The following is a 27785-nucleotide window of genomic DNA, read 5'->3' as shown; positions in this document are numbered from 1 at the left end:
TCTCAATTAAGTTATTTTGTTAGCAGGACTACCAGTGAGGGAAAGGAGAAAGCACTTACTTCACCGAGAGCATTCACTGTATAGAAATCACAGTAATCAGATCAAAAGAACATTCTTTCTATAGGCCAGAAAGCTCCTGTTTGGGAACGTGCCCATATTATTGGTGGGTTGTAAGAGTCTCTACAAATAGCAAAATAAAACTTCACAATAGTCATTGAGTCAGTAAATGGCTCCTTGGAACTAAGGATCTACCCAGGATTTCAACAAATTGACCAAATGTCTGTATGAAAAATAAGAAACACATCCCCTCGATGTTAGTGAAGGGGATAAAAGTCTGGTGCATTTATATCGTGAAAACCATCCTGGAAAATGAAAAACAAAAGCTTTCCAATTTTCCAGACATATATCACAGTATACGTCAAAAGTCACCACGAGGAAAACGGAAAACAAAGACTGAGAAGACATATTCAACTCATATGAGAAAAGATTAGTATAAAATATGCTACAAATTAATAAGAATAAAGAAAATTATGCAGAGGGTATGGAGGGAACGGAAATCTAAATTGCCAACGCAGATAGATGCCCGTCTTGCTAAGAAGGAACAGCAGAGTATTTCCTGGCTGTCAGACGGGCAAAAACGTTCAAGACATACACTAGCGGGTATTGGTGAAGGTGGGGTGGGCTGAGAGCTTTGATTCCTCTAGCGCAGAGATGGCTGCTTGGAAGGACACAGCGTTAAGGAGTAAAGCTGACTCGACTCCATGTCCAGGCCCTCCCCGAGAGATCCCATACATGCACAGGTGAGGGAGGGCTGTGACAGCACTCTCAGCAACAGGCAAAGACCTCAAGGTCCGTGCACAGAATGACTCTCTACAATGGAGTGCTTACTCTATAGCCTTTGCCCCAGGTTAGCAACAGTCTGCTTTGCAAAAAGGAAAACAGCAATTCAAAACCATTTTAAGATCATGTAAGTTTTAGGTTGGGGCACACCTGTAATCCCAGCTACTCAGGAGGTAGAGATCAGGAAGATCAAGGTTCAAGACCAGCCCCAGCAAAAAGTTAGTGAGTCCCTTCTCAACCAACGTGCTAGACATGGTGCCGCACACCTGTAATATGCAGGAAGCATAGGTAGGAGGATACAGTCTGAGTCCCAGCAAAAATGCAAGACTTTATCCAAAAAAATAACTAAAGCACAAAAGGGTAGGTGTGTGGCTCAGTGATAGTGCCTAGCTAGCAAGCATGAGTCCCTGAGTTCAGACCCCAGAACCATGTACACACACACACACACACACAAAATCATACAAGTTTTAAATCATGTAAAGTAATAGTTACATGGTTTATATATATAGTAAATGCTACAAAAATAGACATGAAAATATTCACCAATTTCAGGGATAAGAGAATAAACTTTTAGTTGTATCTCTAATTTTTTTACTTTAAAAAAAATAAAAGATTTGAGGCAAATAAATATGGCAATATGTTAATTCTGGATAATGAGAAAATGGGTACTCATCCAGGCTTTCTCAGTACTTCACTGTTTGAAAGTTTTTCTAATTAAAAAATGGTAAAGCATTTTAAAAATATACAAGTATAACCCATAGTCTATTGGCATGCGCGGCTGGAAAGCACACAGAATTAGGGACATTATCGTTTTCCATCACCACCACGTGCGTGGGGTAGCTAAACTAGATAATTATCTCTCACGTTTGTGTCATACCCATCAGCTAAATTGCTGCCAGGCGCCATACCTCATTTAATATTCTTGACAACCCCTTGGATACAGGTATCAAGACAGACATTTTGCTGACAGGAAAAGTCTACCATTAGAGTTTGAGGGTTTTCCCAAGACCACTCAGTTATTAAAGGGATCCAGTGCTGTCACCACCATGGATAGATGCCCAGTGAAACCTGAAAACCTGTGCATCTAACGATAAACACGTCATCTTTAGGATGTGTGTTAGGCACTGAGGGCTGGGGTCACGGCAGAGCGCTGCCTAGCAACTGAGTTCAAACCCAGTACCACAAAAAAAGCATCTGAAGCCACAGGCATAAATTAGCAAGTAAAATGAAACACTTCATCACAGAAATTCTTTTTTTTTTTTGGGGGGGGAGGGTCAGGAAGCAGTACTAAGTTTTAACTCAGCACCTCACACTTGCTAGGCAGGTGCTGTACCACTTAAGCCACACCTCCAGCCCTTTTTGCTTTATTTATTTTTCTAATAGGGTCTCTTGTTTATACTTGGACCAGCCTGAACCACAATCCTCCCATTTATGCCTCCCACAGAGCTGAGATGATAGGTGTGCACCAACACACTCAACTTTTTATTGATTGAGATGGGAGGGAGTCTCCCTAACTTTTTGCTTGGCTGACCTCAATATTTAATCCTTCCAATCTCTGCCTGTGAGTAGCTAGGAGTACAGGCATGAGCCACTGTGCCTGGTTTCACATCACTGAAATTCTTACAGCATCCAGTCAAATTTATTTCTTCTGACTAGTATTTCTAATACAGTGACCTTCTAAAAATAAATTATAAACATCTGATAAAATCAGTGTGTTAATAAGGAGGAAAGTGGAAATCTTGCCCCACAGGCTTTTCTGTTTTATTTATGTATTTTGTCTTATTTATTTATTTTTAAAAAATAAAATTTCAAAGTTAATAAAGTAGAAACTGTCATTTTGTCTCTTATCATCTTTATTCAGGGATGAAGGGGTGGTTCAAGATAGTAGCGCACCTGCTTTACAAATGTAAAGTGCTGAGTTCAATCCCTAATTTCACCCACCACCACCAAAAAAAGGACCTTTTATTCAGCATACTGGTGTTAAATACACACTAATCTCAGGGAAGCTAGGTGAAAGTGGGCTCAGTCCCTATTTTGAGAGTTTAGTTATCAATAGACACACCAATAAATATAAGCTAAACTTAAGACATACACAGACCAGGCCCTGTCCAGGTTATGGCACCAAGTACAAAAGTAACCATAAAAACAATAGTACTACCTAGGGGAGCCTGTCCTCACATACCTACCAGTAGCCAGGCACCCTCCCACACCAGATTGTACATAGGGTAGGACTTCTTCACCACCTCATAGTAATGAGAGGATACCCTTCCAGGATGGCTGTGTCAGAGGCATTTGTTCAAACAGAAGGCTTAGAAAAGACTCAGAGACTCATAACATAGTACCCAAATGTCTAGGATATAATCTTGTCCTATCAAGAAACAAGAAAATTAAAATGAGAAAAGATGATGACTAGATACCAACGCCAAGATGACAGCATGCTGAGGTTAGATTTTAAAGTAGCCACCACAGATATGCTTCAATAAATAATTACAAACACTTAGGAAACAAATGGAAATGACAGAAAGTCTCAACAAGATCAAATAAAATGCAGTGTAAACTGACATTAAAACTCAGTGGGTAGGATCACCAGCAGAATAAAGATGACAGAGGAAGAAATTAGTGAACCTGAAGACTCAAACAACAAAAGCTACCCAATTTGAACAAGAATGAGAAAACAGACTAAAATGTGATCAATGTACAGCACAGGTAGGACTGCAACAAAGGTCTAACATCCACACCCTCCAAAGCCTGGAAGGAAAGGAGAAGGAAGGCAGACCTGGAGAAGTACTTGAAGAAATATGGCTGAAAAGTTCCCAAATTTAGCAAAAGACATAAAGCTACATGTTCAAGAAGGTGAGTGAGCTTATAACAGAATAAACCCAGAGGAATACACGACAAGACACAGATTAATGAAACTCCTTGAAAACCAACAACAAGAAGAACTTTGAAAGTAGTGAGAGAAATTAAATCTTTACCTACAAGGGTGAAACAAATGAAAGAACAAAAGATTTGCCTTTAGAAACCACAAGCAGAAGAAAGGGCACAACTTCAAGTGCTTCAAGTACTAGAAGAAAGGAACCGTTGTCTATAATTCTATACCCTGCAAAGATATCCTTCAGGAATGAAGGGGGAGTCAAGACATTTCCAGATGCAGGAGAATTAAAAGATCTGTTGCCAGAAGACCCTCCCTAAAAGAATGGCTCCAGGAATGGTGTAAGAATGCAGAAGAAATCACTTGGTATTAAAAATTAAATCTGACTAGTATATCCTAAGGCAATGCATAAATATTGCTTCATGGGAGTGATACAAATATTGCCCCAATTAACACGCATGCAGACTCTACAATATAAAATAAAGTTGAAATGATTCAACATAGTGTTTGTATTTCTCCATAAAAAGCTAGATAGACATCAGGAACTCCCAGTCAAGACCTCCCATTCGACCATCATCTGTCCTAGAAGGTCAAATTCAACATTCATGATTTCAAATGCATGTTTCCAAATATTGCAATCAGCCATGATCTCTAAAAACTGACTATTAATCCAACAATTCCACTTCTAGTTATATGCCCCCAAAGAACTGAAAGCAGGGTGTCAAAGAGATATTTGCACACCCAGGCCATGGCAGCATTATTTACAATAGACAAAAGGTGGAAGGTGTTCATCAACAGATGAATGGATAAACAAAATGTAGAATACAGGCACCACAGAATATCATTAAGTCTTAAAAAGGTAGGGAATTCTGACACAGGATATAGCATGGGTAATGTGTGAAGGTACTACATTAGGTGACATAAGACAGTAACAAAAGAATGAACACTGTATGGTTCTACTTGTCAAGAGACAAGAACACATAATGCTGGTTTCCAGAAGAGAGGAATGGGGAGTCCTTGCTAATGGTACAGAGTTAGTTTTGTCAAATGAAACAATTTCTGGGCTAACCGGTGGTATGGGAACATTTCGATGTGGATGTGCTTAATACCAATGAGCTGCACTTAAAAATGGGTAAAATGGTCAATTTTATACAATGCACATTCTACCACACATTGTAAATTTTTTTAATTAGAAAATTTAACTAATTAACAACATTTACCATTTATCCAGTACTCCCTATATACCCGACACTACGCCGAGTGTTTTGCATATATTTCCTATTTCTCCTCCCAATGGCCTTTGTGGGTGATATCTTGGCCCCTGTGCACAGATGAAGAAACTGGGTGTTCGTAACTTGACCAAAGGCCCACTGCTAAAGAGTGGGGCCAAGCTTCCCACCCCAGCTTGTGAGACTCCAAGACCCATTCTCTCTGCCCGGTGATGGCAAAGGACTGCTTGTTTCAAAGGCAGTGTTCCCATGAGAGCACTGGGGCAAAGGTCACCACATGCTCTAGAACTCCCCAGTCACATCTCCCCCCACACACACCTCCACCTGGGCCTGTGGTCCCATACTGGAATGCCACCCTTTGACCCTCTTCTCTCTCAGCTCTTCCAGTTCCAAGCCTGGACTCACCCTGGGGCCACCACTGGCACCATGGGGCTCTGGCAGAACGAGGCCTTGCACAGGAAAATGGATCTGAACCTTTACTTGCCACTCAGTGGTCCTGATTCTGCTTTTCCCTCTCCTGAGCCTTGCAGCACCCTGGAGAAAGACCTGGAAAGATGCCATTCTACACAACCTGGCTTCAACAATCCTTTTACATAACTCAATGAAGCCTTATAAATTCTTGGTGTGGGCTGTTGCTGATATCCAGTCTAAACGCAGATTGTACCTCTGCCCTGGGCCTCAGGAGCTCCTCACAGGCCTGAGGCTGGCAACGGAGCTGCACTCTCAGCTCTCCTCTACTTTCTCTCACCAGTTCTTCTTCCCATTCTCATAAGAACACTTTAAACTCACCTGGCAACCTACTTGGTCTGCCCCCTACCTAGGCCACACCACAAAGTCCTATGGTACAGCGATGGGATCCTTTAGGAAAATGAGAACAGGAAGAATGCAAAACAAGGGAGGGCCTGCTGGAGAGGAAAAAGGTGGTCCAGGCATTGTGGATCAGTCAAGCCCTTACTTTACATTGTCTCCAAAGGCGATCTCAGGGGACTCTAACACAGTCAGGATGAATGGGACTCTACGCTCCACCCTCTCTAAACCCATAACCAGCAACACGGAATAAAAATAAGCACAATAATTTTTGTTTTTCAGCCATGGGGGGAGAAATGGGAAGGTAAGAATCAGGTTCCTAACATGCTTTATTCCTTCAATGAACATTGTTAAATGGCCACTATTTTATAAGTATTCTTTGGTCCGTGGCAGTGGTGCTGGGATTAGATAGGTAACAGTGGAAGCGGAGACAGATTTTTGAGTCACTCTTATCCTCTCCCCACACCCTGCAAGACAAGGATTCCTCGTGATATCTTCTGCCTGGTCAGAGCAAGCCCTCTGGAAGCCAGTGCACACCTGTGTGGAACCCTTTCCCACGGCCATTCCAGTGGCCACCACCGCAGCCTCCGAGGCCGTCTTCCTAATGCATGTGACGTTGGCCTCCTCTTCAGAGCCCATACCTCCTCTTTATTTACGCTAGGGAACACGAGGGATAAAGTTGGGTCACTAAGTTCCGTGCTTGAAAAAGAAGTAGAAGGAGGAGGAGGAGAGGAAGAAGGAGAAGAAAAGAGGGAGTGAGGGAAGAAGGAAGGAAAAAGGAAAGAATGAAAGAAAGAAAGAAAGGGATGGAGGGAGGAAGAGAGGGAGGTGGGAGGGATGGAGGGAGGGAGGAAGGAAGGAAGCAAGAGAGGAAGGGAGAAAAGGAAAGTCCCTGTTAAATACAGAAGGTGACCTGATTGGTCCCTTTGCAGTACACCGCCCCCTAGCAAACTTACTTTCAGAGGCCACGCTAGTTTAGTGATGCCAAATTGGCCATCTTGTCCTCTGTCTCAGGACAGAAAACAAAGGAAACAAACAACGATAACAACAAAAACCCTTTCATAGGCGACGCCTGTGTTTTATTTTACAATCGCATCTTCGAAAGTTAAATGACACCTACTTTAACACAGGTAAATTGACCTTCCCTATTTAATCTCTTCCTTGCAATTTGAATTGTTCACACCACAATTCAGAGACTTGAACCACTAAGGCGCTTTGGCCAAAGAGATATGGCAACCAAAATAGAGGCAAAACAAAATTTCTATAGCTGTGTAGACTACACCTAACCTCCTGACTTTTTTTTATAACAGCACTTTAGAATGTGTATATTGTGCAGTCAAAGTTAACATCCTTTAATCTAGTGAAATAAATCTCATAACGGTCCTGCTCTTTTCTATATGGGCCTTTTGAGCTTTATTGTAAATCTATTCTCTCTTCCATCCATGTATGTAACTTCCTTCCCTGTCACCCAAAATAATTTCATCAGTAAAATATTAGCATACTTAAGTGGGTGCTCCACAGACATTTGTTGAATAAATGAATAAATGAGTGAATAATTATAAAATGCTGGACTGAAGTCCCCGGAGAGGTTTGCATGAGTTTATAGAATAATGTGCTTCTAAGTTCAGGTATCTCCACTGAAATCAGACTTAATAATAAGCATCAAGTAGCAGTTAAATACTAATCCATTCCTGTCTTAATAATTCTACTTCAAAATATTATACAAGGCAATAAACAATGAGTATGTGATTGAGATATGGTTCATTTACAGTCAAACTACTAGTAATTAGCTACCTTAAGAAATAAAATATTAATAGGACTATAGAAATAGCTAATAACAAATGTTGATGTGTCTGTAGTATGAAAGATCAAAAAGAAAGAAACATATATTAAGCCCAACTGTTTGTTTCTGAAAAATGTAATCAACATGATTTTTTTAATCAGACCTTTAAAAAAAAAGTTGTGCACAAAGTGTCTTTTACAGCCAGTTCACAATGAACATCCTAATAGGGAACTTTTTCGTTTTAAGATATGTAACAAGTAGGCCAGAGAGAATGTATAGGTAAAAAAATCTTTACTGGGTAAAAAAGCTAGCATTTACCAATTCTTAAGTTAATTACACTATGAAAATGTAGTTTTACCAGTATCAAAAAATTTAATATTTCTTAAGGCATACTCTAATTTCTTTGTTTTTAATTTGCCTACCTTTGATTATACTGTTTGAAATTAATTGCACATAAAATAATTTGGATATAAGTTTGTTCTTACTGAGTCCGCTGCAAAAAAGTTAAGAAATAAGCTAGCAAATAATTCTTTTAACTTGAAGAAAAAAATGCTCTTAAATAAACTAAACTCTACATTTGACAATTCGAAATGACAAAAGGTTATGTTAAATTGTTAAGAAGAAAATATAAACGGTAATAAAACGGTCAGTATTAAAATGTAGCTCTAATTTGAGCTTATTTCCTGAACTTTCTTTCTGTTTCATATGTTGCTGTTTTCAGTGTGGTCGTGAATGATACCATGTTCAATTGAAAAATGAAGACTGTGGTCATGCAAACACTACTTTCCCAGGGGCCAGCAGCCTGTCTTTCATGGCTTGGCGTCCATTTTAGGAGTATCAGCGAGGTAGCAGATAAAGGAGCTTACAAAACAAAGATTGTCTTTTTGGCAACCCACATAGACACTAAGTGACTTCATTTTATTGAAGATCAAAATGTTGATCAGTAAAAAAGTAAAAGAAAATAGTTCAGCTTAACTATTCAAACACCTATCTTAGATTTCATATATATTAATATCGTATTTGTACATTAAGTGCCATTTTCAGGATTGCTGGTGTGTCCCTATAATTTTATAAAAACCATCTTAAACAATTGATCATTTAAGTCGCGCGTTAATAGAAAGCAATAAACAATTTGTTTTTGTCCAAGGATTAACAAATCAAATGAAACCAAATTACATACTCAAAACAAAAAGCAGAGGTCCGGAAGCAGTCTTTGATACTGCCCAAAATGATTAGTACTTCTGTGAAAAATACAATTTTCCACTATCCTCTCAGGACAGATGATCAAAAAGAAAACACAGGATCGCAGGAAGTCATCATGTAATCCTACAATGCACACCCTCTTTTTTAGAAATACAATACTTACTGACAATAAGGGAGGTCCACAAAAAACGTGCCTTACAGTTAACCTCTCCTACAATAATGCTGATTGTTATGATCATAACTATCACAATCCAACCACAACCAGGCCTGATAGGAAGTGTTTATTGTTAAGAAATTAGATAGAAAGTACATAGCTAAAGTACAACATCAGGTAGAATTAAAAAGAAAATCGATTAACTTTCTAGATTTTCCTTTTACTGGAAACATTTTGAGAGAGCCAGGCTATTGTAATCATTGAATTATAAAATCTAATCAACTAAAAAATAATCGAATTTTTCTCCAACTATTTCAGACACTGCTCACTACTCCCTCTCCAAAAGATTTAAATTTCTGTCCTCTCCTGCTCCCAGCCATTTCTGCCAACATCATAAAAATTACCTTTATCATTTCCTCCTCACAATGAGAATTCACTAATCACATACATCTTTAAACATAGACACCTACCCACCCACCTCCCCACCCACCTCCCAAAAATGGTTCAGAGCAAAGACACACAAAAAAATTAATGACCAAGCTCACATTTCTTGTTTGCCCTTCAAGCGAAGTCTGGTGTCTTCAGCTTGCCTTTCTGGTCTTCAGTGTTGTCACTAATTGATGGGGAATGTAGTTTAGGACAGCATGAAGCAGCAGAAATAAAAGCTGTTGCTTTAAGAAAACGTTGTCTTAAACACATGGATAAACCAACTTTTACTCTGACTTCCTGGCTGGGTTGCAGAAAATCTTAGAAAGGCTACTTGATCACTTCATATCTACAAATGGGAAAAATATAAAATAAAGTCTATAAAAACTTACGTTCTGAACACATTCCGAAGGATGTCTGATTTGATTTGAAAGCAGGTTTGTACTGATGAGCAAGTTTTATTTTGTAGAAAATTAAAATTCTCTCTAATTAGAAATTTGCCTTGCCATCTTCTATATTAATCCTGTCTCTCATGGTATAATCTTATATGCAAAAAAAATCAAATACTGTATTTCCCAAATGCATGGACACTGTGGAAGCCTTGTTTTGAAAAAGGCTTTTATTCCCCTTAATACTGGTGACTAAACGTCATTGTATGTACCAACACTTTCAAATAGCCTAAGAGACTTAAAAAGGCTTCTAAGTTTGAAAACCAAAAAGTTCTGAGTTTTTCTGTACCCCAGGACGGTTTTCTTTCCTGAAGCTCAAGCCGAGAAAGCAGACAAAAGAAGCTGATTTGACTGAGCTGTGCCAAGTCTTGCCTTTTTTTCTTTCCCCAGCTCTCCCTCTGCCTCTCTCTCCCTCTTTCTCTCTCTCACTCCTTTGCTCCCAGTATGGCAACCTTCCGAGCAGTCTTGGCGGAGGTCCAGGCTGTGCCAGTCTGTCTGAATTCTTGTCTCCAAAAGATGTCCTGTGCGGATCAATTAATACATTTGAAAACAGGAAACTGTGGTACGGTACCCAAATCCTGGCACCAACAGCATCGACTTCTGCCAAATTACCTTACAGATTTCATGGTATCTTATCTTTCATAATCATTACTAACATGTTCCCGGAGCAATAATGGAGGACCAGAAGCCACTCACTGCTCAGCGATGAGGAATCTGTTCCCCAGAAATGTCCATATGCGACATATGCACAACCTGCAGTAAATCAGAATTCTCCTGTGAGAGGAGATGTATGTAACTTTAATAAGCACCACATACTGTATTTCTTTTTATAAGACTTGCCTTTCCTTGTCCTGCTGCAAAGAATCATGGGAGAATAGAAAAGGAGGCTTGCAGATTAAAATTAAAACTCTATGCACAAATCAGTCATGCTTTATTCTATAGGGATGAGCACAATTCTGATTGATCAGTAGCTCTTATTTTTTCAGGAAACTGTAATATAAACTATATCTATCCAAAGTTTTAGTGGAAATGAAGGAGAAGAGAAATATCAATTTCAAAAAGGGAAAGGAAAAAAAACTTAGGATTGATTTAGTAAAATAATCTTTTATATTTTGACACCTGAACTTTCTAAATAGTCAATTGTTTACTAAATTCTTACAAGTATAATTTAATAAGCTCAAAAACCACTGTTTATTTTTATTTGTGGCATATACACTTTTTGAAGCAAAATAGTCAGTCTATACTTCATGTTCACCTGCTTTAAGAAATCACTTTTATCACTGATGATTTCAAATGGGAAATAGCCACACACTAGAATCATCATGGTTTCATAGAAAGAACCCAGAATTGTGAGTTCCTGTCCTTGGATCCCCCACTTTGTAGTTTAGATAACCTCAACATCTTAAATTGCTTAATGTATAGGATAACCAGTTTTCTCATCTCCCAAATGTAAAAACCAGTGACTTTCTCCAGTGTTCACAGAACATCCAGTTTATACACACAGCACCCCTTCATCCTCATTACATAGCTGTTAGTTGTCAACCAAATGTGTCATCATGGTACACCAGACCATGTGTCACTCATCTAAGGAAACTGAAAGCCCTAATAAAGTCTTCCATATGCAGATGTTTCTGAAACCTATTAAGTGAATGAATTATGAGAACTGATCACATAAATATCAATCTGAAGTTCTATAAAACTATGAATTGTGATAGTGAAAAGCAAAAACACATATTACTATATCATAAAGTTGACAGATTAGGGAAATACTACAGAGATATCTTGAAAGTTGAATTAAAGCACTAAAATAATTGCTTCATGATATCCTTTCAAATAGGAATGATGACATATGGACAGGACCTCAGTGGATTGTAAATTCATAATCAAACTGTTGATAGCCAAAGACAAAGAGAGAATCTTAAAAGCAGTGAGAGAAGTGACTCATTGAGAACAAGGAAGACTCAATAAGACTAACAGCTGACTTCTCCTTGGAAACCATGGAGGCCAAAAAGCAGTGGGATAACTCATTCAATGCACTGAAAGGGAACAGAAGCTGTCAATCAAGAGCTCTATCAGCAATACTGGTTTTTGAAAATGAAAAAAATATTAAGACATTCCTAGATAAACAAAAACATACAGTTTGTCACTAGAAGACCTGCCATATAAGAAAAAGTAAAGAAACTTTACTGAAGTGGAAGGGCACTAGACAGTAACTCAAAGCTAAAAGAAGAAATAAACAAGTAAAAGTAACTACATAAGTGAATATTAAAGATGGTATAAACACTCTTTTTAAAACTTTTCTGTCTGATTAAATGATAACAGCATAAAGCTGCTATTATAAATAAATACCTGTTGATGGCCACATGATCTATAATGATGTAATTTGTGACAGTAAGAGGATAAAGGAGGAGTGAAAGAGAGCTAGGCAGGAGCAAAGGTTTGTGTACTATCAGAATTAAGCTGGCACTAATCTGAATTAGATGGTTATAATTAAAAATGTTAACTGCAATCCCTAGAGCAGTCATCAAGTTCAAGTATATATAGTAAATAAATGACAAGGGAATTAAAATGTTAGAAAAGATTTCTTCACCACAAAAGAAGGCAGTAATGGAAAAAGAAAGAACAAAAAAAGACAAAGAAAAATGGAAAATCACAATACAGGGACTAGAGGGATAACTCAGTGGGAGAGCACTTGCCTAGCAAGAGCAAGGCCCCAGGTTTGATCCCTGGCAATGTCAACTACAACCACAGGTGAGGAAAAAGATGATAGCAAAGTAGCAGAAGTAAATCCCACTGCATCAGCAATCACATTAGACTTAAGTTAGTTAAGCACTCCAATTAAAAGGCAGCGATTAGCCAGGCATGGTGGTTCAACCCTGTAATCCCAGCTGCTCAGGAGGTGAAGATCAAGAGGATTTCAGTTCCAGGCCAGCCCAGGTAAAAGTTAGCCATATAGGGAATGTAGTTAATAACAATATACTGTGTACCTAAAAATTGCTATGAGAGTAGTATTCCAGTGTTTTTACCACACACATGAAATAAGTACATTAGGTAAAATATATGGGCTTTTTTGTCTTATATTTTTTTGGTGGTACTGAGGGTTGAAATCAGTGTTTTGCTCTTACTAGGCAAGTGCTCTACCGCTTGAGCCACACCTCAAACCCAATGTATATGTTAATCAGCTTGCCTTAGCCATTCCACGATGTATACCTATTTCAAAATACCATGTTGTACATCATAAATATATATACACATACATATACATAACCTTACATCAATTTTTTCAAAGAATAATAAAATAAAAATAACACCAAACCAATATCCCTTGTAAATATAGTTGCAAAAGTTCTGAACATAATAGTAACAGAATCCAGTAACATATAAAAAGGATTACAAACTATGACCAAGCAGGATTTATCCTAGTTGTACAAGGTCAGCTTGACATATAAAAATAAATCAATATACTATTCCATATTATTAGAATAAAGGACAGATTTCTTTTATTAGAATAAAGGAAAGGATTTATTAGAATCTCTATGGAGATACAAAAAGAAAAGTATTAACAAAATCCAATAGTCTTCACAATTTTAAAAAAAGAAAAGGACTGAAACACTTAAACTCAGACTAGAGGGGCCCTCCCCAACCTAACAAAGGGCATCTATGACCAACAGCAGCAATCGTCACACCTTACACGAAAGCTTGAAGCCAAGAGCGAGATGATGAAGTCTGCCCTCGCCTCTCTAACTCAACACCACTGCAGGTCTAGACAGGCAATTAGGCAGGATAAGGTGGGAAGGGGCATCTTGATTGGGAAGGAAGAAGTGAAACTACCTCTGTTTGTGGATGATGTGCTCTTACACATAGAAATCTTCTAGAATATACTCAAAAAGCATTAGAACTAATAAATGAGTTCAGATACAAAATCAATACACAGTTGCATTTCTACATACTAGCAATAAACAACCTGAAAAATTAAGAAAATCATTATACTTATAATGGAATAAAAAAGTAAAATACTTAAGAATAGGGTTGGAGATCTATCTCAATGGTAGAGTACATGCTTAGTATGTACAAGCTCTGGGTTTGAGTCCCAGCACCACATAAGAAAATAAATAAATTTGGCCAAAGAATTATAAGACTTGTGCAGTGAAAAGTATAAAACATTACTGAAAGAAATTAAAGCCAACTTATGTAAGTAGAAAGGCACCCCATGTTCATGAATTGAGGAATTAACGGTTAAGATGACCCTACTCTCCAAATTGATCTACAGATTCAACACAATACCTATCAAAATCCCAGCTGACGTCTTTGCAGAAATTGGCACAGCAATCCTAAATTTCATATGAAAATGTTTATGGAAAAGCAAAGACTTAGAACAGTCAAAATAATTAAAAAGAAGAACAAAGGTGGAGGAGTCACACTTTCCAATTTCATAACTTACCACAAAGTTGCACTAATCCTGACAATGGGGTACTCAGATAAGAACAGACATACAGATCAATGGAGTAAAACTGAGAGTCCAAATTAAAAAAAAAATTCAATAATCAATTGGTTTTGACAAAGATGGCAAGAAAATTTGAAAAAGTAAGAAAACTCCTTTTTTCACATGGTGCTAGGACAAGTGGATATCCATACGTGAAAGAAAGTATTTGGATCCATACCTCAAACCACAGACAAAACTTAACTCGAAGTGGATCGAAGACTTATATAGAAGAGCTAAAACCACAAAGAGCTTAGAAGAAAACACAGTGTATATCTTCAGACTTTGATTAGATAACAGTTTCTTAAATCAGATACCTACCGAACAAACAACCAAAGAAAAAAACAGAAAAACTGAATTCCATCAAAATTAAAAATTTTGTAAAATGAAAATGAAAAGACAAGCTACAGAATGGGAAAAGTATTTTCAAATCATGTATCTGATAAATGGCTAGCAGACAAAATATATGAAGAACTCTTAAACTTCCAGTCTTAAAGACAATCCAGTTTTAAAAAGTATAAATAACTTGAATAGACATTTCTCCAAAGAAGATCCACTGATAGTCAAAAGCACAAAAAAATCAATTCATCAATATCATCTCAGTCATTAAAAAATGCAAATTAAAACTACCATAAAATACCACTTCACACCCAATAGGATGACTATAATCTAAAAAAAAAAGGAAAAGTTTGAGAGTTGCATAGGATATGGAAAACTTGGCACCTTCATCCATTGCTGGTGGAAATATAAAGTGATATAGTTCCTGTGGAAAACTGTTGGTTTCTTCCTCAAAAAATTAAATATAAAATTACATGTGACCTGACAGTTCTATTCCTGGTTGTAACACCAAGAGATATTAAAACATATGTCTACACAAAAACTTGTATGCAGATGTTTATGGCAAGATGATTTATAATAGCCAAAAGTGAAAATAATCCAAATGTTTTAACTTATGAATGAATTAAAAAAAGTGACATAAACATATAATGGAATATTACTCAACAATAAAAAGGAAGGAAGCACTGATACATGCTACAACATGGATGAAATTTTGAAAGTTCACCTATTACATAACTCTCTTTACATGAAAGGTTCAGAGCAGACAAATCTGCAGACAGAAATGTCTTAGTGGTTGCCAGAGGCTGGCAGAGTGAAGAATGAGGAGTGGTCGCTAATGGGGCCAGGGTCTCTTTTTCAGAGTAGTGAAAATGTTTAGTGGTGCCAGTTGCACAACCAAATGAACATACTAAACACCACTGGATTATATACTATAAAATGGTGAGTTTTAGCTAAGTGCAGTGGCTCATGTCTATAATCCTAGCTACTTGGGAGGCAGAGATCAGAAGGATCGTGGTTAGAGGTTCATGAGAACCCCCCAGCTCAACCAATAAAGTTGGATATGGTGGCTCATGGCTGTCATCCCAGTTACATGGAGGTATAAATTGGAGGATCAGAGTCCAAGCCTGCCTAGGAAAAAAATCACAAGACCCTCTTAGAAAAAATAACTAAAGCAAAAAGGGCCGGGAATGTGGCTCTGGTAGTATAGCACCTGCCTACCAAACACAAGGCCTGGTGTTCAAACCCCAGGACTGCCACCCTCCTACTAAAAAAAGGTGAGATTTATGTTACAGGAACTGAATCTTTTAAAATTTTGCAGTCCATCTCTTCAATATTTAAAAGGACTGTAAATGATTACATCCCTAACTGAAGTCAAAAGCCCATCTTAACCTCTTACCATAGAGGAAATGTTAAACATTAGCTTAACCTTTGTCCTTTTGAAGCTGCTACAGAAATCCACCCAGCAGGTCTTAGCCCCTGACTGTCTGTCTTGGCTTCTTGGATCCACCCCAGCAAAGTCCACATTCTTGGCTCCATCCATACCCAGCTCCCCCTGCCAGCTCTTGTCGTTCTGACTCCCGGGACACCTCTTGCTGTTCTGGTCTGCCAGGCCTCGTTGAGCATCCAGTCATTTTTGTCTTTCCTCCCTTGCTGCCAGGTCCTAGTGAAATCAGAATATGCACAGCCAGCTCCCCTCTGTGCGTCACCAAACCATCTCTTCCCAGGATGCACCTTGCTCCCTACTGGTGCTCAGAATCTCAGGAGGCCAGCAGAGCGTCAGTGCTGACCCACTTGCTGGCTCAGCCCCATCACATCCCTCTCTTCTGTCCCTATGGTTTTCTCCCTGATGCTTACCTGCTACTGAGTCAGTATTTACTGAGCACCTGCTATGTGCAAATCAGAGAGTTAGAAGCCACGACAGACCCAAAAATGAAGTAAACACAAGGGACTATGCATTACTAATAACAGGTATGATAAAAGGCCCTTTTGCATTCCTTATCTTTCAGTCCTTGTCCAAGTTTTGCAGGAATACAGGTATTATTTTACCTTACAGATGAGGAAACCGCATCGGAAGAAGTTATGTGACTTGCCCACATCATCAGACACATATCTAGAATATAGAAAATTGAAGCACCCACCCCAGCTCCCATTATTTAGTGAACACAGGAAGATGGGATGAACACAGGTGACCTCATACATCCAACCACCTACTTAACAACTCAAACTCAACCTGGCGCAAAGGGGAGCTCTTAATTTCTCTTAAAAGTGCTCACGGGCTGGCAGAGTGGCCCAAGCAGTAAGAGCACCTGCCTAGCAAGCATGAGGCTCTCAGTTCAAACCCCAGTGCCACCAAAAAAAAATACTCAGGGCACTGGGGCTGTGGCTCACCAGTAGAGGACACAGTTAGCATATACAAGGTCCTGGGGTTTGATTTCCCAGAAACACAAAACACTCACGCCTCACTCAGCCTCCCATTCAACAACAGCACCAAACATCTGCCTGTTAAACCTGAAACTCTAAGGGCCGTCCTTAGCTCATCCCTCATCACCACCATATAAATAAAAACAGACAATACCAAGTGCTGAAGAGCACAGGGAGACGCTGGAATGCTCACACATAGCTGCTGGGAATGCACAATGATTGGTAATTCTTAAAAATTTAAGCCTGCCTTTATCATAGGAACCAACCAACTCCACTCCTAAGTTTCCTCATGAGAAATGAAAGTGCATCTCCAACAAAAATACCAGTACGTGAATATTCATAGAAGAATTATTCATAATAGCCCAAAACTGAAACAATCCAAATGTCCATTGTTGTGGTCTATCTCTTGTCACTAAGCAATAAAAAGAAGCAAACCACTAACATGTGCAACAACATCAGTGGAACTGCAGGAACATTAGACTGGGTGAAAGAAGTCAGAGAGAAAAAAGACAGCATACTTTTCGATGACATTTCTTCAATCAGAGAAAACGAAAGAGACAGATGCTGGGGGTGGGGAGCAGATTGACTCTGCAGGTGATGAAGTCTTCTGAACTGGACAGTGTCGATGGCTTCACAACAGAACGAACTTAGGAAGAGTAATCAAACTACACTCAGCAGGGCAAGTTCATGGTATATAAGTGACAGCTCGAGGCAGGGACGCACAACAATTAATATCAAATACTTCCTAACATTGACTTCCTCCAGGACACTGGAACAGCCTTGCAGTAGATACACAGCAGTAGTGCTGGTCCTTTTTTTGCCAGCTACAGACACAGGAAATATTATACATCACATCTAAAAAAAAAAAGATGCCACATTCCTGAGACAGCAAAGAGCAGGAGAAAGTCTGGAGGAAGGAGAGAGGACTGGAGTGAGGAGCAGGAACGCCTCAAGAACATAGAGGTGTTTGGTTTAAATGCAAGTCTTGAGGATGAATGAAAGTCAGAAGGTAGAACAGGGAGTGGGCATTCTTGAAAACAAAGCCCAAAGGGACATGGAATGTTCCACTATCAGTGGGACAGTCTGGATAGAACAGAGGCCCACAAAGAGAGCAGAAAGCATTGCAGGCTCCCTGAGGACCCAGCACGGCCGCCTGCAGTACCTGCTCTGTTACAAAGTGTTCTTGGACTTCAGACCTTTGGGCACCATGTTGGTGATGTTTGCATTATCTAAAACTATGGCACAATTTATTATCACTTAATATTCTTTAAACACTTCTTTTGCCTAGATTATTTTTAAAGGAAACTTTCTGTTAAATATAAGTATTATTTGCCAGAAATAGAAAAAACTTTTAACAACAACATCAAAAGGATGCTATTAAATTCACAAAGCTTGGAGCTGTCTCCAAGCTCAAGGCCAATCTCATTGACAAAGAGAAATCAGCAAGCGTGGGAGAGAAGTTAAAAACATCCTAGCACCAGCCAGATGCTTTCACCTTGCTATAATCAGAAGAGCTGAAAGATAGTTGAAAAAGGAATTATTTTCTCACTGTGGGCAAGTGTTGTTTAATGGCATGCCCTTGAACTATCTAGTATCACTATGAGTCCTACACCTTGGGAAATGCTGGTCTACAGCAAATCCTAAAAAGAAGGGCAGTAAATATAACAATATCTGGTATTTATTTAGCACTGTTCTAACCACTCCTCCTTTTATTTGATTGCATTCTTGTTATAATAATGACTGCCTCGTACAAGCATCATCAACTCCATTTTTCAGGCTAGGCAACTGAAGCACTGAGAGAATTTGAGTAACTTACCCAAGGTCATACATAAAACTTGTTCAAGGTCATAATGCTAAGTGGCAGGGCTGTCTGTGTATCTCACACCACAATTGAGCCTCTCGTGTGAAATATTTTAAGAAGAGGTATATGGCTATGATTGGTTTGATGAATTAAAGGAAGATTATTGAGATCCCAGCAGAGCCTGCAGGGTTCATTGTCATTTGCTGTGGGCAGCAGAGGGCAGCAAAGTGCTGTGGGGCAACAGCAAAGCTCCAGCTCAGGCTGCTGACCAGAGGGCTTATGGGAGAGAAGGTGGTCCTTAAGGAACCAGGCCAAGGTCAAGGCTCGAGATGCAAAACCCACTCTGAGGAAGAGAACAGCTGGAACACCTCCATCCTTAGAGACTAGAAGTCTGCACCCAGAAATGGGGACAAGTGCAGAGGGAAACTGAGAGAGCTCAGGGGGCACCCAGAGCAGCTAGGTAGGGCCTGGCCCCCAATTCCCAATGGCCACCCCAAGATCATCTGACCATCCCAAGTTCTTATAGTTTCCATTTCCAAAACATAATATTGATATGAAGACCTTTATTTTATTTGTAAATGAGTTTTGTGTTTTGGGGAATACAAAATTTGGCCGTACCCTGGCCTAAATCCCCTCTTTTAAATTCAAAATACTCATTTAGGATTGGTAGCTAATTCTCAGAGAATATATTTTAAAACTAAAATTAAGTGACACATTTAAATGCTATTTCCAAGCCTCTGACGGGTCTGAAACATCTTGAACGCAGACACCACTAATCCACAGACATCAAAATTGTTTTATTACCTTAAATCTTCCAAAATCATTGTTTAGCAATTAAAACAAAGTATAGCAGATAAAACTATTAGAATAAGAAGAAAAAAAAGGGGAAAGAAAACTACTCAAAGAAAATAACCTTTGCATGGTTAAGAAGAAAGACTTAAAAATTAAAAACAAAAATAACCTATCTGGAACTGCCCAGTTTGATTCTGCATTCAGGCTTTGTTAAATAGGCAGCAAAATCAGACTTGGTAGGTTTGTGATTCACTCTTGGAAAAATGTGATTTCTTATTTCCCAGGAGAAAAGCTTTAAGAGCATCAATAGATTTGTCTGGATATCAAATATTTCTCCATTATTGTGAGTAAATTATATTTGGATCAAAATCAGATGGATTAAATTTCCCTTAAAATACCCATGAGATTTTTGAAATACAAGGAAATGTGTCACATATCCAAAAACAATATTTTATCTGAATACCCTGTTGGAAATGTCTCTGCATTGGAACGTTAGTCAGAAAACAAAACTCACCTGACTTTTAGATTTTCCTAAATTCAAAGTAATTTATCAATACTAATTGTTATTTGATGTTGCTAAGATGAAATTCATAATCTTTGGTGCACTTAAAAGTCTCTAAAATATGGCTTTACACTTTTATCTTTCATATGGGAAAGAATGTATCAGAATGACTGATAAGCTGGATTAGAGTCACAATTTTATTTAAACACTATGTCTACAACAAAGGATGTGAATGTGGCTAAGTGCTTCCAAATTCTTTTTATTTTTAAAGCAAAAGGAAAGTTTAATTTTTTTAAACAAATTGGTCTTCTATTTTTTTTGTGCCAATATCCATAAAAATAGTAATACCTACTAACTTTTTTACATTTTATCAGCATATATTAGTTGTACAGAGGTGGTTCATGGTGGTTCATTGTGACATTTACATACGTGTTTACAATGTGTCTTAATTAGATCCACCTCCTCCATCATTCTCCCTCATCTCTCTGCCCCCATTCTTAAAACAATTTCAACAGGTTTCATTGTTCTATTTTCATAGACATTTACAAAGTACATCAGCCATTTTCTCCTTCCTTGATCCTATACATTTATCCTCCCCCGCTCCCATTGGTACCCATTCCCCAGACAGGACCTGTTTCAAATTCTGGATAAATACATCTATTAGTCAGTGTCACGAGGTTCCAGGCTTAATTCTCATCTGTGGTATTTTTGTCTTTCTGAATACTTTAGAAACTTCTTAAGAATAGGATTATTCATTTTTTATCATCCATTCCAACCATGCTGAGCACATCTGCTTGTTCAGCAAATATTTATTGAATTTCTACAATGTTCAAGGTACGTTGTAGGTCTTCCAGGAATAAACAAGATGGTGATGATGACACAGTCTTTGTCTTTAAAGATGTCATTGCCTAGTGACAGGACAGGATGGGGGTGGAATAAAATGTATATGTATGTATGGCAAAATTAAGGGAGTACACGACACCATGGAGTATTACAGAGTGGCCTTCCAAGCACAGTCACAGCCCATCCCCTCTCCCAATCTCCCTCTTAGTTGGGCATATGTTCAAGCACCAATATTACAAAACTGAATCCTTGGTCTTGGTCTGAGAAAATAACCTGACAGAGTTTTGAAGGTGAGACTCTGACAGCATGGACATTGGCAAGATCCCAGTGGAGAATCTTCTGTGTAGACAACAGATTTACATTTCACAGAAGGGCTGAGCAGGGTGAGAGGTTTTTCTCCTGTAAGTTGGGCAGCACCAGGAGGCGGCAAGAGCAGAGAGCAGAGGGCAGACTGCAGGCCCTGGGAGCAGGAATGGCCAGGACAAGCTATCTCTCGGCTGTGCTACCTTCTCCATCACCGCTGGCCCAGGCTTCAGGAAGTCAGGGACATTCGCACACGTCTCATGGGTGAGGTCTTACTAAAAGGGTCAATTTAGTGTGAAGACGAGATAGAATCTGAAGGTAGAAGAGCCTGGAGCAGAAGCAAGTGTGAGAACATAGGTGTCACAACATGCACGCACAGTCCAGATTGTGTTCCAATCTCAAGCATTGCTTTGGACTCCTAGCACATGGGCCACGGCAAGTAGCTTGGATAAACCAGCTGTAGGATGCCAGGTTGGGTCACTGAAGGTTGGCAGGAGCTTCAAAGGAATCATCCAGACAGGCCTCCTTTCCCACTTGTTCTCCTCCAATGCTTACTGGTCAACTCTGATGTTGCTATGTGGTCACCCTTGACCAGGACCTTGTGTGCAGCCCTGACTGGGTCTGTATTGACTGGCACCTGGCCCTGCCCTGCCCTGCTACCTTGTGCTTCAAGCTGCATTGTGACACCTGCACATAGGCATTTCCTAGCCCCAGCCTGAGCAGCCTCTGGGATCTGATCACCACTCACCTACCTAGGACAATAGTTCACCTGGACTACCTTGACACCCAGACAACGTGGTAAGCTAAGTGCAGGAACTTGGGGGACTGGTGTCTGAGAACAAATCTCCTCCACAGCCATTCACTCAGAGAAACCCTACTGGAGCGATGAGAAGATCATCTCTGGAAAGTGGGGAAATGCTGAGGAAATGCATGTTCATGCTGGCCACCAAAGACACTTTGAGGGGCTTTCTTTTCCCAAAAGATGAGAAAAGGGCATGGGCGTAAATAGTCATCAACCATCCTGACTCACAGGCACGTCCAGGGACCCGTTCTTCTGAAAGGAAGACTGAGGTCAAGGTCAGTGTCAGTCTGTGGCTTTGCTGCCTCCCTGTCTCACACCACAGCCCTTCAGTGAGCATGGGGATATGACACATCCGTCAGCCATGTTTACAGAACAGGAAGCAACAACACGGCAATAAGCTGTCCTCTAAATGTCCCTGGACACATCACACTGCAAAAGAGATGCTCTGTGCACACTCCAGGAGCCAGGTGCCATGGTAGGTCTCATTTCTCATCATCTCTTCTGTTCCAGAAATGCCCAGGTGAGGTAGGTGCCACTGTCTTCGTTTTATAAATGACAAAACTAAGGCAAATTCACCCAAGGGCATGCAACTTAGTTACCACATGCAGCGCAGTTCAGACCCACTATCCAAAGGTGCAGCGCCTGTGTTTCCCCCAGACCAACTGGTCCCCCACTAGACAATCCACCTGTAAAAGCCAGCTTTTCATACAGAGGCAGCAAACCTCTACCTACGGTCATGAAAAGTCCTGTAGCGAGAGATAATAAACAAGCACTCATTTCCAAGAATCACATGCCACAGCGTAAATGAGTTTCCATAGCTCAAGAGAGGAAAGTGGTACCCTCGGGAGAAGAGCATGAATGATACCGAAGGAGTGCAGCAAACACAATAAATAAATCCAGAGAGTAATATTGCTAGGTGGTCTCTGGAGCACTTATGTTGGTGCTGATAACCTTACAGAAGTTCTGCATGGAACTTGTTAAATCATAAAATCACCTCTTGATTCTAGATCATAAAACAATGTCTTTTTTATGTTAACACAACCTTGGGGAAAGGGCAGATAACTGAGGATCTTTTTCTGATATTTTCTTCTGTCGAACTGGGAGCCATTTCCTTCACTCGCAAATATTTTTACATATTTGTGGAAAGACATCCCTTTCATAAATATTCAACGCAAATTGTGATGTGGAAGCTAAAAGCTCAGATCTCCTCTAATAACTATTTGGGAAGTCAGCCATTGGGCACACACAAGCAGCCATAATCAAATTTCTAAAGATGGATAGTTTGCTCTGGAAGGTAGGTTAAGAATAAAGTATCCATTTATTGAGATTCATTAATATTAATATTTATTGACCTGTACCATGCTAAAAGGATTTTATTGAACAGACAACATCCAAACATACTGTTACACCAAATATAAGCTCAATCATTCTTTCATTCATTTAACTAATAGTTATTGTGTACTATAAACATGTGTAGGCATGCAGGAGACCCAAATAAATAAATAAGCCCTCACCAAACTTGTGATGCTATTAGAAAAAAAAACATACGCATACATTTAAAGTTAAGTCACTAGGGTAAAATTAAACAGTAAGTCCTTGGTAGCTCCAGGCCAGCCTGTGTTACACAGCAAGACTCTGTCTCAAAAACTTAAAAATTAGAAATAATAAATATTTGGCAATACAGTTGTATGCCAAATGAGAGTAAAGAAAGTGAGTAGGAGAGTTCACAGGAAAAGGTCAAATTTGGTGGGAGAATAAGAGAAGACATCACTGAGAGAGGTGGTGAGGGTGAAAGGAACTGTAGCAGAAAGAAGAAAATAGTACTGTCATAAAGCCTTGGATAGAGGGTAGATCAAGCAAGCTGGAATAAAACATGAATGTAGAGATGCAGGTCATAATATCTTCATAATATTGGTTACCAGTTGATAACCAAAAAGCACAAACCACAATGGCTTACTTCCCCGGGACCAAAGCAGCACCTTTGCCTATTTCCTATCTTAAGGACTTAGGTCAGAGTTTATCTAGGAAAATTGTTGGGAAAGGCAGTCTCATACACCTACTCAACTACCTAAGAACAAACCTTGAACCCAAAATGCTTCTTACCAACAGATAACGAGCTCACACCAACTGTGCCAGGCTCATGCCTTGGGTGAGAGTATCCTTCCCGTTGCAATCTCAGTGTATATGCTTTTGTTTTGCTTGAGTAAGGGCATCCCATGGCACCTGGCCAACCCCACTGCTATATCTGTCCTCTCTGGGGGGGAGACAGGGAATAGGGTCCTTTGACTGCAGCATGAGAAGGGTGCCCATAAGCAAATTGCCCTGCATGGGTCCCTGGGGGACCCCACACTATTGAAGCTGATCTTGCTCAGTCTCTTCTCCATGTGACAGGCAATGCTTTCCTGGGTGACTCTGATACCAAGATTCCATGGGTAGTGTTTGGACTCATATTTCTGGAGGTCAGTATAGTGAGTGAGGATCTTGGCTGTCCCCATGGACTTGGGATCCTTCTCCAGGGTACAGTGATTTGCCTAACAAAATGAGTCCCAACCTCAACTTTACCCTGAAACAAAAATCAATCAACTCAGTATGGATCAACAGCCTTAAACATAAAATTACAAGTAGAAAACTTTTAGAAAAAAATGCATAGGATAAAATCTTCAGTATCACAGCAAGAGAGAGTTCTTGGACTTGAAACAAAAAGTATGAACCACAAAAGGAAAACCAGATCAAATGGAACTCATCAAAACTAAAAACTTTTGCTCAGTAAAAAGACCTTATTACAAAGATAAAAAGGCAAGCCACAGACTAGGAGAAAATATGCAAACCCATATTTGACAAAGAACTACTGTTTGGAATACATAAACAACTCATCTGAACAGTACAAATAATGATAATCCGATTGGGAGTATCCAACATTGTACCAAGACATTTCACCAAAGTGGATCTATACGTAGCAAGCAGGTTTTTAAAACTTTTAATCTTCACCAGAAAAAATTACTCCTTTTTCTCTCACATATTGGAATAAATCCACATAGCTTCCTAGTAGGAACATGATCCTGAAGAAGAAAAATCTATATATTTGAACTTATTTTTTTAAGTTATCTGCCATGGGTTCTTCAAAACCTCTCTTTCATTCAGCAAACTGGCAGTTGGGTGAGGTTTCCACTCGAGGAGTCTATAATTTCCCAGTCACCTGAATGGGGCTGTCCAAGGCAACCTAGACCTGCACCCATCATCAGCATCCCTCACGGTCCCAGCTGGGCATGAGAGCCCCGGCAGCAGGGCACTCATCTCGATGTAGGTAATGCCAAGTGGTAAGCTGGCACTCCAGGCTGGCAGAAGTTCCTGCAGAGGCTGGCTGCTACATGATGCAACTCTTACAACCATACTTAAGAAGAAAGGCAATGCAGGCTTCAACCACACAGTGTTTTCTTGGGGCCCTTATTTGCCATCCGGCTACTCTTTGGCAAACTCTAACATGAGTTCCTTCTCATCCGCTACCAACAGTGCACTCAGAATTCTTTACTTGGGATTTCTTTTCCTCCAACTGGAAAGCTATGAACCCCCTCAAAGTATTTCATTTTCACAACTCTTCCTTTTGGGTACAATCTATCAAAACATCACATTTTTTCAGTAGGCCATAGAATAATTTGTGGCTTCATCTGAACAATGCTTTTGAACTTTTCACATTGTATCTAACCTGAGCAAACTATAAATTACCTGAAAGTATATACAAATACTTTTTTTAAAAATCAAAGATAAAATATGAAAATTTTACAAAGTATAATTCAACACTAATATTACTTTCCCATGGTAACATTTTTTAAACAACTCATTGTAAAATGTTCTTAAATTTTATTCTTCACTTTAAAAAATAATGGTAATATAGTCATCAAATTGTGGCATTTCCTTCAGTTTCACTATTACCAATATTTGTTAGATTACAGAGCAAACTTAATAAATTTATTCAACAAGGTAATAGGTCAGAAATAAATCCTGCTGAGAAACACCATAGAAACGCCTACAGAAATAGAAGGAATCATGTCTTTCTTGTGCTATACAATAACTTTATGTCACCCTTTGTGACAGGTCCAGCTTACAGAAAAGATTCCGGGTGACCCAAAAATCAAGAATTTGGCATTATGAGTCAACACAGTCATGTAGCTCACCAAAAGGCAAGTGTTTGGATAGACATCAGGAGGACATACAGTTGGAATCTAAGACTCTGGTGGTGACAGTGAGTGCTGTATCCAGGCTAAGAGTTCAGAAGACACAAGGGAGAAATGTAACTATCACTGAGCTTCAAATATAGGAAAGGGAATCTACCTTCTTCTCCCTAAAGAGAAATAGGAGGCAGTGCCAGTGACAAAGACAGGGATGTTAAAATGAACAGCCAGTTATTTGAAGAGGAAATGGCACATTGCATCATAGAACTGGGTGAAGGGTTGTGACAGACCTACACATCCTGTCAGTGTTTGGAAATGGAAAACAGAACTTTCACAAGATGTGCGAAAGGTTTCAGGAACTACGGACAGACAAGAGTGACTGAAGTCATGAAAGAAGCCAGCTATCCAGAAGAACAAGGGAGAACAGCAAAGGGGGACGATGCCAGCAAAGGCCACAATCACACTCCCATCCTTTTAACCTCTTTTCACTTAAAAAGTGGCAAGGCTATGGATACAAGCTGAAATTGCTGATTTGCTATATGACGGCACCCCTGTGCTCACTGGAAACCTGACAAGCTCTGGACAGCATGGCAAAAACTCAGCCCCATGCAGTCAATCCTGGGCTGGATTTCTGAGTGAGGGAAGAAGAGCAAGTGCAGGTTAAGGAGACCACCATGGTTGTACAGGACAAGTGGCATCTCTAGTCCTTATCACGCACACTTACACTTGGTTGTGGAAATTCTTAGTTAATGTAGTTTTAAGATGTGATGGGGTAAACCAGTAACATGCAAACCAGCAAGCAATGACAGACCAAAGTCCCCAAACCCACTCATTCAGTATTCTTCACTGCACTATTCTCCCCACTACTCATGCCAACACTTCTCAACTGTCTGCTATGTGCTACAATACGTCACATGCATATTTTTCTTGACAAGAAAAAGAGAGCAAATTTTTTATCTGCTCTGAGGGGCTCCTACCTCACAAGGTAATTTGCTACAGTCATTCAACAAGTGTGTGTTGTCTGCCTACTCTTCCACACACAAAGAATAAGACACTTCAACCCTTGAGTAGTTCACAGCTTAGATAGTACCCATTCGCAAAACAGACAATTGTGATGCTCTCAGACCAACTACGAGTTTATGACGGGAAGAAAGATGCATGTAGAAGATCCACGGCTTTCATTCATCATGCACACATTGACACCTTGAAACCACTTCTTGCCAGATTCATCTTTCAGATATTACCAGAGGTTCCATGGCTTTTCTTTTGCAGAAAGGGACCTGGTCATCTCCCAAGGCAGCAGGGGTAGATGCTGGAGGCTGCCAAGACCAGTGGAAAGACCAGAGCACCTCAGCAAAGAGGTCTTCACTCCATCCTTGCGAGGGCCTGGCACCCACTCACTCCCTAAAGCCCATGCACCAGCCTGGTGTCTCCTCACCTACCCAGCCTCCCAGAGTTAGTCACAGCCATCTCTTTCCTCCTGCCCTCCTTCCCTGCTGTGCCCTAGGCAGAGCTCCTGGGGACTCCTGGACGTCAGGTGCAGGCCAAGGCCCTGCCTGAATGATACTAA

At 39.7% G+C, this 27785-nt stretch overlaps 1 protein-coding gene across 5 annotated transcripts in view; it reads right to left on the bottom strand.

Annotated features, from left to right (window-relative positions):
- Window positions 1-27785, bottom strand: part of Msra (methionine sulfoxide reductase A) — a 319535-nt gene that overhangs the window by 280733 nt on the left and 11017 nt on the right. The window contains exon 1 of one of the 5 annotated variants that reach the window (XM_074055270.1): window positions 9707-10462. The exons of the other annotated variants lie outside the window; for them this stretch is intronic. Within the exon in view, the coding sequence (XP_073911371.1) occupies window positions 9707-9719 (13 nt within the window). The 5' untranslated portion in view covers window positions 9720-10462. Of the gene's footprint in view, window positions 1-9706; window positions 10463-27785 lie in introns of those variants that run through there. 5 annotated transcript variants of the gene reach the window in all.

Source organism: Castor canadensis, chromosome 14 (genome assembly GCF_047511655.1).
Source record: "Castor canadensis chromosome 14, mCasCan1.hap1v2, whole genome shotgun sequence".
NCBI lineage: Eukaryota > Metazoa > Chordata > Mammalia > Rodentia > Castoridae > Castor > Castor canadensis.
Note: the sequence above shows the minus strand (reverse complement) of the source record. Positions and strands in the feature narration are given on the sequence as shown.